The sequence below is a fragment of the Rhineura floridana genome, chromosome 5 (genome assembly GCF_030035675.1).
Source record: "Rhineura floridana isolate rRhiFlo1 chromosome 5, rRhiFlo1.hap2, whole genome shotgun sequence".
Classification (NCBI taxonomy): domain Eukaryota; kingdom Metazoa; phylum Chordata; class Lepidosauria; order Squamata; family Rhineuridae; genus Rhineura; species Rhineura floridana.
Window position 1 is genome coordinate 50,229,505 of NC_084484.1, and position 16,577 is coordinate 50,246,081.

At 39.2% G+C, this 16,577-nt stretch overlaps 1 protein-coding gene across 3 annotated transcripts in view; it reads left to right on the forward strand.

Moving 5' to 3' along the window:
* Positions 1–16,577, forward strand: part of ARHGEF7 (Rho guanine nucleotide exchange factor 7) — a 129,500-nt gene that overhangs the window by 87,930 nt on the left and 24,993 nt on the right. Inside the window, exons 18-19 of one of the 3 annotated variants that reach the window (XM_061626647.1) lie at positions 5,706–5,795; positions 12,398–12,574. In XM_061626647.1, the coding sequence (XP_061482631.1) occupies positions 5,706–5,795; positions 12,398–12,574 (267 nt within the window). Of the gene's footprint in view, positions 1–5,705; positions 5,796–7,693; positions 8,675–12,397; positions 12,575–16,577 lie in introns of those variants that run through there. The other 2 variants (XM_061626646.1, XM_061626645.1) reach the window with 2 other exon arrangements.

Consider the following 16,577-nt stretch of genomic DNA (forward strand, 5'->3'; position numbering starts at 1 on the left):
GAGAAAGTATTTCATTATTTGAAAAAATTAAAATTGGATATAATTTGTTTACAAGAAACTCATATTAAGAAGAAAGATTCTAAATATTTGATCTGTAAAAATTTGGGTGAAGAATTTATTTCGGCAGGATCTAAAAAAAAATGGTGTTGTTCTTTATATTAACTCACAGTTGTCTCCTAAATTGATATTATTGGATGATAGTGGCAGATTTGTGGGAGTTGAAATCACCATACAGGGTACAAAAATTTTGATAGTGGGCATTTATGCCCTAATGAAGATAAAACAAGGTTTTATACAGGACTCATGGAAAAATTATCAGAGTTTGCATATGATCATTGGTGTGTCATGGGTGATTGGAATGGGGTAATTTCACCAAAAATGGATAGACTTTCTGAGAAAAATATTAAAGAGACACAGGGCAAACTGCCGAAGATCTGCCTTGAATTGATGGAAAATTTAGAATTGGTGGATGCTTGGAGATATATAAATGACAATGCAAAGGAATTTACTTACTTTTCAGACAGACATAAAACATTTTCGAGGATTGATTGATTTGGATGTCTAAAAATTTAGTGAAAGACATTTCCAAGATGGATGTATTACCAAAAACTTTTTCGGATCATAACCCTGTGATACTGACTTTAAAAAAAAAAAATCTTGGATTTAGATGGAGACTAAATGAATCTTTATTACAGAATGATAAAGTAGTGCAAGAATGTAAGAAGAAATTAAAAGTTTTTTGAACACAATTTATACAAAGGAACAGATGAAAATATTGTTTGGGATACAAGTAAAGCATTTATGAGGGGATATTTTATTAAATGTAATTCTGAACTAAAAAAGAAGAAACAACAGAAAATGCAATTAATTTTGGAAGAAATAAAACAGAAAGAGGAAGAATTGAAAAAGAATCCAACTAAAGTTTTCATTATAAATCAAATTAAAATGTTACAGAAACAGTGTCAATGTTGACAGTTAGAGAAATTGAAAGGAAATTAAATTTTGCTAAACAAAGGACTTTTGAATTTGCAAATAAACCGGGGAAATGGTTGGCATATAAATTAAGAAAAGAACGACAAAAAAATCTCATTTTAAAGATACAAGAAGGAGAAGAGATGTTGACAGACAATGTAAAAATCCAAAAAGCTTTTCATCAATATTATTCAGTGTTGTACAAATGTCAGGAAATTCCTTCTGAAAAAATAGAAGAGTATATATCTAAGCAGAATTTGCCTAAAATCACAGATTTCCAGAGACAAGCTATTAATGGTCCTATTACGTTAAGAGAAATATCTGATCAATAAGTAAAATTAAACTAGGAAAGGCACCAGGACCGGATGGATTATCGGCAGCGTACTATAAATGTTTGGAGGAGGAACTCTTGTTACCTTTACAATGTACAATGAATTTAATTTTGCAAGAGGGAAAGATACCGGATAGTTGGAAAAATGCTAATATAACATTAATACCGAAAGAGGAGCAGGACCTAACTAAAACAAAAAATTATCGGCCAGCAATGTGTCCTCTCGACCCTTGCCCTTCTTGGCTTATTAAAGCTTGCTGAGGGGGTTTGACCGAGTGGATCCAGAGTGTGGTCAACACATCATTGTGGGAAGGAGTGGTTCTGGGCGCCTTGAAGGAGGCAGTGATCCGACCCTCCCTGAAAAAGCCCGCCCTGGACCCATTGGTTTGTGACAACTACTGACCGGTTGCAAATACCCCCTTTCTAGGGAAGGTGATAGAGAGGGTTGTGGTGCAGCAATTGCAAGTACTCTTGGATGAGACAGATTATCTTGACCCACCCCAGTCTGGGTTTAGACCTGGTTATGGGACTGAATCGGCCTTGGTTGCCCTGATGGATGACCTTTATCGGGAGAAGGACAGAGAGAGTGCAACTCTGTTGTTCTTACTTGACCTCTTAGTGGCTTTTGATACCATTGACCGTGGTATCCTTCTGGGCCGACTTGGTGAGCTGGGTATTGGAGGCACTGTTTTACAGTGGTTCCGATCCTATCTCCAAGGTCGCTCTCAGAGAATAGCGTTGGGTAAATGTCTTTTGGCCCCCTGGCAGTTGTGCTGTGGTTTGCCGCAGGGTACCATCTTGTCCCCCATGCTGTTTAACATCTATATGAAGCCCTTGGGAGCAGTCAACAGGAGTTTCAGGGCGAGGTGTCAGCAGTATGCTGATGACACCCAGCTCTATTTCTCCGTAACATCTGAATTGGGAGAGGCCGTGCAATCCCTGGACCCGTGCTTGGATTTGGTGGTGGGCTGGATGAGGGCCAATAAACTGAGTCTGAATCCTAGCAAGATGGAAGCGCTGTGGGTTGGTGGTTCCCAAGTTCGGATCATGGGTCAGTTGCCTGCTTTGGATGGGGTCATACTCCCTCTGAAAGAGCAGGTCCATAGTCTGGGGGTGCTCCTGGATCCATCTTTGCCACTAGAGACCCAGGTGACCTCTGTGGCTAGGAGTGCCTTTTACCAGCTTTGGCTGATAAGACAGCTGCGGCCGTTCCTGCACTGGTATAGCCTGACCACTGTTGTCCATGCACTGGTAACCTCTAGGCTGGATTACTGTAATGCGCTCTATGTGAGGCTGCCCTTGAGGTTGATCCGGAAGCTGCAGCTAGTGCAAAATGCAGCGGCTAGGCTGCTCACTGGGGCAGGGTATCGCCAACATGTCACCCTGCTGCTGAAAGAACTGCACTGGCTGCCCATTTGCTACCGCGCCAAGTTCAGGGTTCTAGTTTTGGAGTACAAAGCCCTATACAGCTTGGGACCAGGCTACCTGAAAGACCATCTTACCCCATTTATACCCAGCCGATCACTGCGCTCTGCAGGTGAGGGCCTCCTGCACATACCATCTTATCAGGAGGTTCGTTCTGCACAGTATAGGAAATGGACATTTAGTGTGGCGGCACCTACCCTGTGGAATTCCCTCCCCTTAAATATTAGGCAGGTGCCATCTCTGCTGTCTTTTCGGTGCCTTTTGAAGACTTTCCTCTTCCAACAAGCCTTTTAAGTTGAGACCTATCCCAGTCTGCATCTGTGTTAGAATTGCTTTTAACATGTCTTTTAATATCTATAACCCTTTTTTAAAAGATGCTTTTAAAGTTTTTTTTAATGTTTTTAACATTTTGTTTTAATTGTATTTTAAGGTCTTTTTATGATGTTTTAAAGTGTTTTTAATGTTTCTGTTTGCTGCCCTGGGCTCCTGCTGGAAGGAAGGGAGGGGGATGGATGGATAAATACATACATACATACATACTATAGAATGCCTTAAAAGAAATGGGGGTGCCACAGCATCTGATTGTTCTGATGTGCAACCTATAGTTTGGACAAGAGGCTACTGTGAGGACAGAATATGGAGAAACAGATTGGTTCCCAATTGGAAGGGTGTGAGACGGATGTATTTTATCACCCTACTTGTTTAATCTATATGCAGAACATATACGGAAAGCAGGATTGGACCAAGATGAAGGAGGTGTGAAAATTGGAGTTAGAAATATCAATAATTTAAGATATGCAGACGATACCATACTAATAGCTGAAACCAGTAATGATTTGAAACGAATGCTGATGAAAGTTAAAGAGGAAAACACAAAAGCAGGACTATAGCTGAACATCAAGAAGACTAAAGTAATGACAACAGAAGACTTATGTAACTTTAAAGTTGTCAACAAGGACATTGAACTTGTCAAGGATTATCAATACCTTGGCACAGTCATTAACCAAAATGGAGACAGTAGTCAAGAAATCAGAAGAAGGCTAGGACTGGGGAGGGCAGCTGTGAGAGAACTAGAATAGGTCCTCAAATGCAAAGATGTGTCATTGAACACTAGAATCATTCAGAAAATGGTGTTGCTGATCTCTATGTATGGATGTGAAAGTTGGACAGTGAAAAAAGCTGATAAGGGAAAAATCAACTCATTTGAAATGTGGTGTTGGAGGAGAGCTTTGCACGTACCATGGATTGCGAAACAGACAAATAATGGGGTGAGCCAGTGTGGTGTAGTGGTTAAGGTGTTGGACTACGACCTGGGAGACCAGGGTTCAAATCCCCACATAGCCATGAAGCTCACTGGGTGACCTTGGGCCAGTCACTGCCTTTCAGCCTCATGAAAACGCTGTTCATAGGGTTGCCATAAGTCAGAATCGACTTGAAGGAGTACATACATTACCCAGAACAAATTAAACCAAAACTATCACTAGAAGCTAAAATGATGAAACTGAGTTTATCATACTTTGGACACATAATGAGAAGACATGATTCACTAGAAAAGACAATAATGCTGGGAAAAACAGCAGGGAGTAGAAAAAGAGGAAGGCCAAACAAGAGATGGATTGATTCCATAAAGGAAGCCACAGACCTGAACTTACAAGATCTGAATAGGGTGGTTCATGACAGATGCTGTTGGAGGTCGCTGATTGTCGCCATAAGTTGTAATCAGCTTGAAGGCACATAACAACAACAACAACAATCATAGATGATCTATTTTCATTATCTCACCTCAAGATATATTTCTACATTGCTTTGCCAGCCTCACTCCATTCAGTGGGGGCTAGTAGCACCATACTGGCAACATCAGTCATTGTGCAAAATCGATTAACAGTACAGGGTTGGATGGAAAAGTTGCTAAGGGTGTATAGTACATGGGATGCTGTGGTTGTACAGGAGAGATGTGCTTACATTGTCAAGAAATACTGTTTCTTTGGCCTAAGAATATGGCTCTGCCATGCTGAATTGTGAGTAAAATCCTGCTGCTGGGAAGCAGTCTGTTCTCCGCAGCAGAGACATGATCTCATGACTGAAGCCACCTGTGTTACCTGGTGAGAGTGGTGCTCAAGGTCACTAGCTCCAGTTAGATATGAGAATGCATGTCCACTGAGGTATGAAGAGACTCCTGTAAAGTTCCATCTATGGAGTCTCCCAATTGGCCCTTAAGCCCCCTAGTTGCTGCCTTTCCCTTTGTCAAGTGCCCCCATCTTCCTTGATGCTGACATCTTGGGTGATGTATCATTCCGTTCCTCCTGGTGGGGTCGTGATTAGTTTTCCTCAGCTTTGCTGGCATGTGTTAGAGCTAGAAATACTTAAATCAAAAGGGACTTTCTTGTTCTATAATTCCCAATCATAATTTATAACAGTACTTCTACAGGTGTTCTGGGTTCTTTTATGCTGCTATTTTTATTCACATACATTTTTAATAAAACTCCCTCATATTTACTGGTGTATGTTCTTTCAGGTAAGCCTTAGTACTAAGTCCAGCATATTGGCTTCATTGGCTAATTGCTACTGAGTAACCTGTTTGCCTAGGGCCTTTAGCTCTTGCTTCTTTGGAATCCTAGGACGTCCACTTAATTTAAGGTTTAGGAGTCTCCTATCCTAAATTGTTGAACAGAAGGAGTGGTGGCAGTGTAGCACCTTGCAGGGTTGGTTTTTCCTCCCTAGTAAGTTGCCCACTGCTGCTTGCCTTACAAGAGCTGGTTCTCAGGCTTTAACGATCCTGATATACACAGCAGGTCAAGACCTAGGGAGAGAGACTTGACAAGCACAGATTGCCTTGGCCATACTGACATAAGGCATTTGATGCTTTCAAAAGTATGTGTATGGGATTGGTGTGTCAGTTGTTATATCTGTCTGGGGTAGTGGTATATTATAGCATGATCCTGTAGCTGAATTAACATCTTGTTTTTATTTTCCGCAGGTACAGCTGCATTAGAAGAAGATGCTCAGATTCTAAAAGTCATTGAAGCTTACTGCACAAGTGCCAAAACACGCCAAACACTAAATTCAAGTAAGTTTTAGAAAAACAAAAATAACCGTCCTATTTGTTCAATAAATAATAACATTTAGAGGTGGCTCCAGCTCTCTCTTTTTGTCTGACAGGTGGGGTGTAAGTCATGGTCAAATATGTGTGTTAGAAATAGCAGAGATAAATGCTTGTAATGATTTAAATATAGCTTGTTCTATATAGCAATATGGAGGTTTGGCGGGTGACATTTTGTGGTCGTTTGCACCCCTACACTTGAGCAATTCCAAGATATAGCAATAGGTTATATACTGTGATGGTCAGGCCTGTGAGTAGAGCAGTGACTCCCAAGGTTTCCTACTGGATTTCTCAAATTTTGCACACAAACATTTTAGTTTTGGATTTTTGTGACAAAATTTGTAGTCCATGCACCATTCATTTTAGATTCACCCAACTGAAGTCACTGGAAATGCCATGGGGCTATTTAGAAGTGGATTGTGACCTACCACTCTGATTCAGAACCAGCATTTCCCAAATGTTTGATATTGGAGGTAGAGTTAGAATTGGGGGCACACTTTCACTGATACTCAGAAAGATAGATTCATATCTTCTTGATCAGCTCCTATAATATAATAATGGGCAGAGATCCTTCTTTCAAGTGTGAGAATCCATTGAGTAGCATCTCAGTGCTTTGCCTCATCCCTTAGTCTAGTCCAGCGTTTCCCAACTAGTGGGCCACCAAATGTTGTTGGACCACAATTCCCATCTTTCCTGACCATTGGCAATGCTGGCTGAGGCTGATGGGAGTTGTAGTCCAACAACATCTGGTGGCCCACTAGTTGGAAATGGCTGGTCTAGTCAGACATGGTTCAGAGAGAGGACTGTGCCAGGTATGGGCAACCTTTGGCCCTCCACAGCTTTCATCAGCCCTAGCAAGCATGGCCAATGGCCAGGGAAGGTGGGTGTTGTCGTTCAACAACATCTGGAGGGCCACAGGTTCCCCACACCTGGACTATGCTTTCTGAGCAATGGTGATGCTTCTGGGATTTTCTCACACCTGTCCACTCTAGCATGGACACTGTTAGGCAATTCCTGTGCATTTTTACTTTCTCTGTTGGGGTTATGTCACTAACCATATAATGGTATAGAAATGAAGTAACAAAGTTGTATAAGTACTCAAGGGTGTATAGTGGTGCATGCACGACACATCACACGTCCTCATGGTACACAGTTTGGGAACTGCTGCCATAAGCATTTCAGGCCCAATCTAACCTTTTCAGTTCTAGAATAATATTTTCATAAACTTGGTAAATTATAATGGGTTTGGATGTTAGCACAGCTGTTGCTGAACCCCATCCTAAATATTCCTTTATTGGTGCAGCAAGTCTTAGGATACTAGTAGTTTGCCTAATGTAGGGGTTCCCAGACTGGTGGTCCACAAGTTTTATTCAGGTGGTCTGCGGCATACCCATGTTAAATATTCATGATCATTTTAACTGTATTTGTATTGCTTCCTTTATTTCTTATATTGTATTACAGCATGAATTCTATGGAATACAAATTGTAATACAATAAAATATAACATATAAGAAATAAAGAAAGCAATAAAAATACAGTTAAAAAATATACAGCACCTAGCACAGCACATTACAATTCCTCCAACAGGCAGAAAAACCATGAAGTGGTCCACCAAGACCATCAGTAATCTTCAAGTGGTCTGTGGGGAAGAAAGTTTGGGAACCTCTGGCCTAGAGCTTGTGCCTAAGAATAGGTGGTTTTCAATACATTTTTTGTAAAAGGGAATGGTAAGTGTTGATATATGGTGTTAGATTCAGTAAGATCCACGGTTCTTTCAAAGGCATTTCAGAGACAGTTATTTCTACTAAAAAAGGATAATGGGATGTAAAAACTAACAGCAGTTTAAATATTTTTTTTTGTTACAGATATCAATAATTCCCCTTTATTCCAGAAAAAAAATTATGTATTTTTGTAAATACCTGTATGTTGAGCAAAGCTGCTGTTTTCAGTTACTCAGATATATATCCAACTTACACTGTGTCTTGAGGACCCAGGTTATTTAATCTTAAACAAGGCTGCAATGGTGGAGATCCTCTATTGTAAGTAAAGCATTGCACCTAACAGGAGAATCTGCCCGCATGTATTACATCTATTTAAGGGAAGAAAATACTCTCTTTGGTTTATTCTGGTTTGCACAGTTTTGCCATTAATCTATAAAGCTAGTTTACAGTCTGTATTTTTATGCACCAAAATTGTCAAATAGTTTACCATTGGCAGAAACAAATGTAGACATTGGTGAGGTTTCATCTGTTAAAACTTCTTCATGCTTACATTTTTACCAGGTTTTCAACAACATGTATTGTTGAGAATATTTAATGTCTATACCAGTCTTACTAGACTGGGAGTTAACACTGTCATACTACTTGTTACTTTGGATCATCAACCAGAGTTAATACAATTCCACTATGAATTGAAATTTGACCTATTTAGTTAGTAGGAATTCATTGTAGGACTACTTTTTAGTCTTTCCATATTTAGAGTTTTTGGCTAGAACCTTCACAGAAAGGTTCATAATGTTTGTGAGCCATAGTAACAAATCATTGGTGCTATGTTATGTCTCTTGTGTCTTTCTGTTTAGGTTATTTTATTATTCCCTTCTAACTCAGACTTAACTCTAGTCCTACAATTACTTTGAAGTGACAGCTATTACAGTTCTGTGGGTGAGGGTACTAGGATGGGACCAGATAAATTGCTGATGCTTTAAATGGCACAACTGTGCTCAGTTGGTGTTTGTCATTTTTTTAAAAAAAAAAAAAGGTAAAAAGTGATTTGTGAAACAATTTTTTTTTAGTTATGCAAAAGTGTGCTTACAGAGACACACATGGTTCAAAATGTATTTTGCTTTTCTGCCTTTTTCCCCTTTCTATGTATATTTTGTAAATATACATAGTGCAATAAATTTCATTGCATACATCAAAAAATCTACGGCTTTTATTTGCGTTTATCCACAATGAAAATAAAGATAATAGCAATTAGATGCACGGCTTCTTTTTCAAGGCTGCTGATATTGTTAAAATTATTTTTGTTTTGTTTTTTTAAATTATCTACCCACATGTAATTTAATAGAAATTGGATTTGGCCTTGTGCTTTGGGAGTAAGACCCAGCAGAGTGAGAAGTAAATAAATAAATAAATAAATTTTATTTATTGGTCGCCTATCTGTCCAGGTTAGTGGACACTCTAGGCGACTTACAATGGCAGAAACAATACATAGTATACAGCATAATAAACCAATAGCATATCATAATCAGTTTAAAACAATTCCATTAAAAAAAAAAAAAAAAAAACACCAGCACACAAAAAAACACACCCAGGCCACCCCAGCCAGCCGGCTTATGTATCCCTCCAAAGAGGGACAGGTGGTAGCAATCAGTCACAGCTGGCTGGGTACCTGGGGCCTGGTCCTGCAGGATGCAGGTCTGCCAGGCAGAATTCCCACAGGGAAGGGTGGTGGAGGTGGTGATCCCACAGCAACAACAACAGCAGCAGCAGCAGCAGCAGACTCTCCTTCCCTGGGCGGCGATGTTCTCTTCCTGCAGGCCCTGGGTATTACAACTGAGATATCTTACATGTGGTTTGAGGCTGGGAAACATGTATGTCTGACCGAGTCGAAGAGGCCATACAATAATTCAGCCCCCTTTAGCACAATGCCATTTCTTCGTCTCCAGTCCGTCCTAACCACTGTTCCCATTCTGACTGTTCCTTATAGTGCAGATATGACAATTCTGTTAGTAGCATCTTCCATCTCATTTCGGAGGTGCTGCTTTTGGAAATGCAAATTCAGCATTGCTTGGGGAACCCATTGCCCTAGAAATCTGTGGCATGAGGTAGGATAGATGATTTTTTTTTTGAGTGGGAGAAAAATGTTTTGTAAAAGGTTTTTGAGAGATGGACAGGAAAAGGAAAATGGCTAGGAGTTCCCCCCACCCCACCCCACCTTCTCTTTCTTGTCAAGCCATGTCCTTAACTCTGTACTATCAGGGTAATAAAGGCATTTTCTAAGGGCCTTTCCACACGATCAGTCTATTGTGCAGCAAATGTGTATTTGCCTCTCCTTTTGATACAGTCCACACATCTTCCTACTGGGTTTTATTACTTTTGAGGGGAGAAGACGTTGCAAAAAATATTTGCAATAGAAATAGTTGCAATAGAAAAATGCAGTTCTTCCCAAACAATAGCTCATTTATTGCTGGTTACACAGGTGTCACAAGTTCCAGTATTTATTTTATTACTTTTAGAGATTTTTATCATGTTCTTCAGATGAAGATTCTCGTAAGGGTGGCTCACATATTATTCTCCCCTAGTTAGTGCCTGAATTATTCTTTGAGCCCTTGAGAGATTTAAAAACCTTTACTCATTGTGAATACTCTTTTGCTGTGGATGTTCAGCGTAGGAGTGCTTATCTAGCATATTTGTGTTTTTTAATTGTTTCCTCGCATTCCTCTTCTAGCCACAAAGACAACTCCTGTCCCCCCATACTTGATGCTGGAGTGCCATCTATTATTTATTTATATCCTACCTTTCTTCAAGGAGCTCAGTGTGGTGTACATAGTTCTCCCCAAAACCCTGTGAGGTGGTTTGTCTGAGAGACAGTGACTGGCCCAAAGTCAGCTTCATGGTTGCTTTGGGGATTCGAATCCTCCTAGGTCATAGCCCAACACCCTAACCATTGCACACAGTGGAGATATGTGCATGGGTGTGTGCAAGAAGGGAAGCAAGTATAGTGTAGCCTATAAGACTATCTACCTTCTTTATTATTTGTGGACAAGATATTGCACAATCATGGAATAGAGACTTAGAGGTATATTGCCCACAGTCTAAATTGGTTATGGCATGTATTCACTGATCGTGTGAAAAGATCCTTAAGTGTTGTTGAGTAAATTGGCAGTACAATAGGCACAATCCAGCTCCATTTACGTCCTGTGTTAGTTTTTAATGTCAGTAGGAATGGTCTATGCTCATTTGCCCCCGTACAGAAATCCATGTGTCTTGCAGTGTGCACACAGTGCTTCTGCTCACACACCAGAAATGAATGGGGAATCTGTGACATCAAAGGAACCTTGGCCCCATTCTTGTATATTCAGTCTGTGGCATGGTTGATAATTGAAAGTGCAACAGCATAGCAGCAGCTATGATGCAAGCTGTTTGCTTAATATATCACCCCATGCAGCCCGGGCAATTTTGACCAAACTACTGCAAACCTTTTGGGTGGTGTAGTGTTGGTGTGGTTAAAATAGCTGCAACTGTATAAAACATTGCTCATGCAAACAGCTGGGAGTGGCTGCGTATAATTAATTCCGAGGCGTACCAAACCACAAACTGCATGTATGAATTGATCCCTAGCTCTCATCTGTGTTATTTTTCACTGGATTAGGCTGGTTTAGTACTTGCTGTGTTAGTTAGCTTTCAGTTTCTGTACTTGCTGTATAGTTAGTTAGCTTTCAGTTTCTCTTGATATTTTTAATATTGAGAATCCAATTTCACATCACTTTCAGATTCTCCTTTATTTTTCAAGCTTTAAGACCAAGTTTTTCTTCCATGGTCATGGTTTGGAATGATTCCTGTGGAGAAATGACATTTCTCAAAAACTCTCCTGGAAAAGTCTTGTGTAGGAGGGTAGAGTGCTGGCAACTCCTACTCACTGATTCCCCCCCCCCCACAAGAATATTCGTAAGCAGTCTTCCCATGAGAATCGTACAGAGACACTCTCATAGAGGAGAATATTGCCAGAACCAGCATTTAAGAAGAAAGTGATATAGAGGTAGTGAATAATAAAGAGGGCAAATAGACTTAATTGAGTGACAGCTGAACTCCACTAAACCTAGAATACTTTCTTTTAAATTTTTTATCTGCATTGGTATACAACATTTTGATTGGCCCTGTAGCACTTTTCAGAAGACATTCCTTCTGGAAATACAAAGTAGCACAGCTATAATAATCTTTTTCATTTAAAATCAACAAAGACTGCTGTTTTGATATATTAGCTAGTTCTTCCACATTTCAAAAGTCCCTATTAACTAGAGTAATTGGTCCTAATAACATTAAAATGAATATACAAGCAGCAGCACCCCCCAGACAATGGGTTGCATCCACTGCAATCCTATACACATTTACTTGGGAGTAAGTTCCATTGAATTTATTTGGGCTTACTTCTGAGAAGACATGTGTAGGATTGTGCTGCCAGTCATTGTTAGATTAGGACTGCTGAAATGACCAGATCTTAGGTTGGTAATGATTAACTCTTTAAGTCTCATTGATTTAAATGGGCCTACTCTGAGCAGGTCAAACTCTGAATCCACCCCAGTTAAAACAAATTCAGGTTCTTATTGTGACATTGTTTTCCTTTTTAAAAAATGTACATAGTAAGTATAATTCCTTCATAAAACCCAGCCAAAATAAGGATAACAAGATTTGGTGCCTTTTTAACAATATTTTCTCTTTTCCTTTTCTTCCCGTCACCTTTTGCTTTTGTTTCCATATGTTTGGTTGTGGCTTATCCTGTGTGTTATCCTCCTCATCCCACCTCTGCCTGTCTACATCCGCCATTTCATTTCACCCATACATCCTTAGCATGGCAAGGCACTGACCTGATGCATAATCACGTCTTGGCTGATGATGACCAATCAAGTCTAGACTCCTTGGGTCGTCGCAGTAGCCTTTCTCGTTTGGAGCCTTCCGACCTCTCTGAAGACTCTGACTATGACAGTATATGGACAGCCCATAGTTACAGAATGGGGTCTACATCTCGTAAGAGCTGTTGCTCATATATCTCTCACCAGAACTAATGCACTTCTGAGCTTTTCTTAACAAATGCTTGTTGTATCACAGCCTGCTTTTCTTAGATGTTTTCCTGCAGTTCTTTGTCTCTTTTAATGTGATATTTTAACAACCTCTGAGGGGGGGGAATCTGATACTTCAGTCATGCCTTGTTGGGATACACTTATAGGCTCTTTTATATAAAAACTGGGAGCATTGATATGTAGCTTTGAATGGTCTGTTTTTTTTAAAAAAAATCAGTGTAGCTACAACACTTTTTCTTATCCCACCCAGCCCCGTTTTTACAGCACGTTTGTATTTTGTGAAACGATACTTGTGCCATCCATATGGATATACTTTAGCCTTACAGTGTTTAGGTATGTGTGTGTTAACAATAAAGCAGGGAAAGCAAAGTGGAACAACTACATAACAAGGAAAATTCAGACAGTTGTATATTTGGTAACTCTGTACATTTGTTTTTCAAAGAGCAAGCAAGTCCTGGTGTGTGTTAGCTATCCTGCCTACATTTCTTAAACAGTTGGGAGAACCACATATACATTTCAAAAGTTGAGCAAGCAAGTTAAACATGAGATGGTTCATGATTGCAAAACACTGCTCCGATAACTATTGGCAAAGTGAGGCTTGTTGCCACTTTATGCTACCGTGTAGAAAAGAACTGCACACAAGTCAGAGTTCTGCTACTAGCTCCACACACATCCATCAGGGATTTGAACTTGCGTTTTTCTTTAACAGCAGACCTTTCCTTCTCCTATCCCGAAAGCAGACCATGTTTGATAAGGGGAGTTTCAAATACAGTTTCCAGCATGGATGCCTGGTGTGCCAAGAACAAAAACAGTGCACTGAAGCATTTGCAAGCCCCATGTGTCTAAATAGCTCTTTGTGCTGTGGCTGTTAAGAAAAATGTTAACCTATAAATATGCAACTATAAATGATTACTTTCTGCAGTACAAGGGGATCCCTAAATTCTGTCTGATAAAAACAGTCACAAAGATCCTTTTAAAAAAAGAAGTCTTGAGTGTCCAATTTTTGGAAGTGCCAAAGTAATGTCGTACCCTATTGGCTTTTTGAAGTTCATTCAGGTCTCTCCAGTTTTTGCTTATGTCTGTGATGGCATGCAACTTATAACTTGTTTCCCTTTTGTCTCCAAGTAACCAACTTTTCATTTGGATTAGTAGTACCACTGCATACTTTGAAATACTGTTAAAGGAGCCCAATATGCTTTGTGGGGAGCTCTGTTTTGCAGAAAAATTACTAGGAGTAGTAATCTTTTTTAAAAAATTAGAATTGCTATTAGAAATTCTGAACTGGCAATTCCCCGCCTCTGGGTGCTGAAACTACTGTACCCAGTGTTCTAACAAAATTGTTTGAACAAAGTAAACCAACATTGTTCCATTGTTGCTTTCTGGCAACTTGATCATAAATGCTTATGATTCCTCATACGACAGTAAACATCTACAGAAATCTACAGATAATCTTTAGTTTCCATTGCTTAATGACTGAACAGGATATGAATGACCTAAGTAAAATTACATATTAGAACCTAAGGCTGCAGAGAGTATTATGAGTGACTTCAGGGGGCACAGCAGAGACCCAGAAGAATGAGCCAACAACAGCAGTCCATAGAGTTGTTAGCTGCTCTTTTACTAATTCATGTGAGAAAGAATAGCTGCATCCCCGTGGTGGCAATAAGAGGCTTAAATTATGTTACAGTTTTAATGGGGTTTAGGATTAGGCTCATATTTGAGTAAAGAAATGGAGAGGGAATTTCTTACATTCCATTCTGATCATCCTTCCTCTCAAAATGTGCCCCCTGCTAGATTGCTTTTCTACACAGAAGACAAGGTAGATATATGGGTACCCATGCACATAAGTGGAGAAGCAGCTGGAAGGAGGCAACTGGCAGCCTATTCTGTTGCTTTTCATAAAAAACTAATGAAGAAATCAGGAAATTATTCCAACGTGTGTGCTGTTCGGCCCTGAGAAAAGAATAGGCATGGAATGTCTGTGTACTCCGTGATTCCAAATAGTGTGCCTGTAAGCCTCCTTAATGTTCAGTGTTATATTTTCAAATCTCAGTATTCACTGTTTAAAAACAAAATGGATGACACTGAGGGCATAGATTTAAGCAATAGTGTTCTGGTTTTCATTGTTGTTTTTTAACAGAGGCTGAAGCTTATTAATCCATTGTGTTGCTCTCATGATGTATTATAGATAATATACATTGGCTGCCCTAGACCTTTTCAGTCATACTCAGAATTATGTTTAACTAGTTTTGAATATTCAAAGCTCTAAACGTTTTGCCACTCTTAACTATTGCAAGAGCTGTGTAGCATCCAAACAAATGGGATCTTGTTACAATAACTTCCTTTGGTGTAACCATGCCATTAAAAGTCCTTATCAGTGGTGTTCTCACTGTTCCAGACTGCTGGCTGTTGTGAATGGATCAGAAGTGTTAATGCAACAAACATAAAAAAATAGCAATCCAGTGTTAAAATGGTGGTATGCAGCCCAAAGTTTTAGTGTTTTATTTTTGTGCAACTTAAATGATATTAATAATGGTACCTTATGTTATGCGATCTGTAAGATAAGTGTGTACAGTTAGTATTATAATGAAGGCGAACAGAATATGAATTAGAGTGTAGGTGTGAGCCGTTGTTGGTTCCTTTCACACAGCTTAAACAATGTTGCCATTCAGTTAGTATTTATTATGTAAGACTAAGCTATATTGATTGTGTGTTTTGCATAATTATGCCAAAACACTATAATATGTATATATAGTGATGTTTTTTTTAAAAAAATAACAAATCTATATATTGTGCATTTCATTTGTGAATGGGAGAAGCCATCGTTAGTAAGCTACTGACTTTTGAAAATTATATAGATGTATATCTGAATGTGCATTGTATTGTACAGTTTGCATTTTATTGTTTGTGGTGGCATATAACTACATGTTTTTTTTAAAGTTTTCTGTTATGTACAGTTGAAATAAATTTTGCATTTACTAGCCTATGCCTTTAATATTAAAATTATTATGCCATAAAAAGGGCAGCATTGTTTTATAATGTATTTTTAAAATATTCCCTTGGGCATAGTCAAGCAGAATGGAAGCCAAGCCCTAAACTAGAAGTGTTTAATTTAGGATCTGAATATGAATAAAGCAGCCTGATTGTGTGCTCTGAGGAATGATTTCACAATGATTTTGCTTTATGTAGGGTTTTAAAAAACAACCCCTCTGTAAATCTTTTCATTTTCAATTATTTTCTGTTTACAGAAGATGGCTCTGATGCTACTGTAACTGAGTTTCATTGTATGTAGGTAGTGGCCTCAGATGTGGGTGTGCATCTGCATCAGACGTGTCTGTTAAATTAGATGGGAGCCGGATGTGCATCCACAACATCAGCTGTGTACTTACTGGACAGAGCACATGTGTTTGGATTAATTTTAATATGGTAGTGTTATTCCTTTTGTATTTAGCAAGAAACATGTTTAAATGACGGAGAAAAATTAGTCCAGTGGAAGACACTTCAAGTTTGTTCAGGGTATATATTTAAGTGTTCATGTAGGCTGATCATTAGGATAAATAGAGGGAGCAGATCCATATGGGCAATGTGGCATCTCCTGTGTGTAATGTTGTTCTGAAACATTTGCTTGGTGTGAGCTAAATAAGATACTGGATAAGGTCCTGTTATGTAAATATTTATCTAGTTATTACTGCTGCGTTGGCAATCCATCTGAACTAATCAAGACTGCTTTTCCCCCCCTGCTGAATGTCTCCATCAGTTAGGGATTTATGGGCAGGTCTCTTTCTGAAGTAAGTATTCCTGTGTTACTCTTCATTGTAATCCAAAAACCATGTGCATTTTCCTTTGACTTTTTAGACATTTTAGATAAAAAAAGGAGCCATTACTATAACTGTTATATTGGAGTTGCACGTGTCTGAGGCTTCAATCTTGTGTACACTTACCTAGGATGT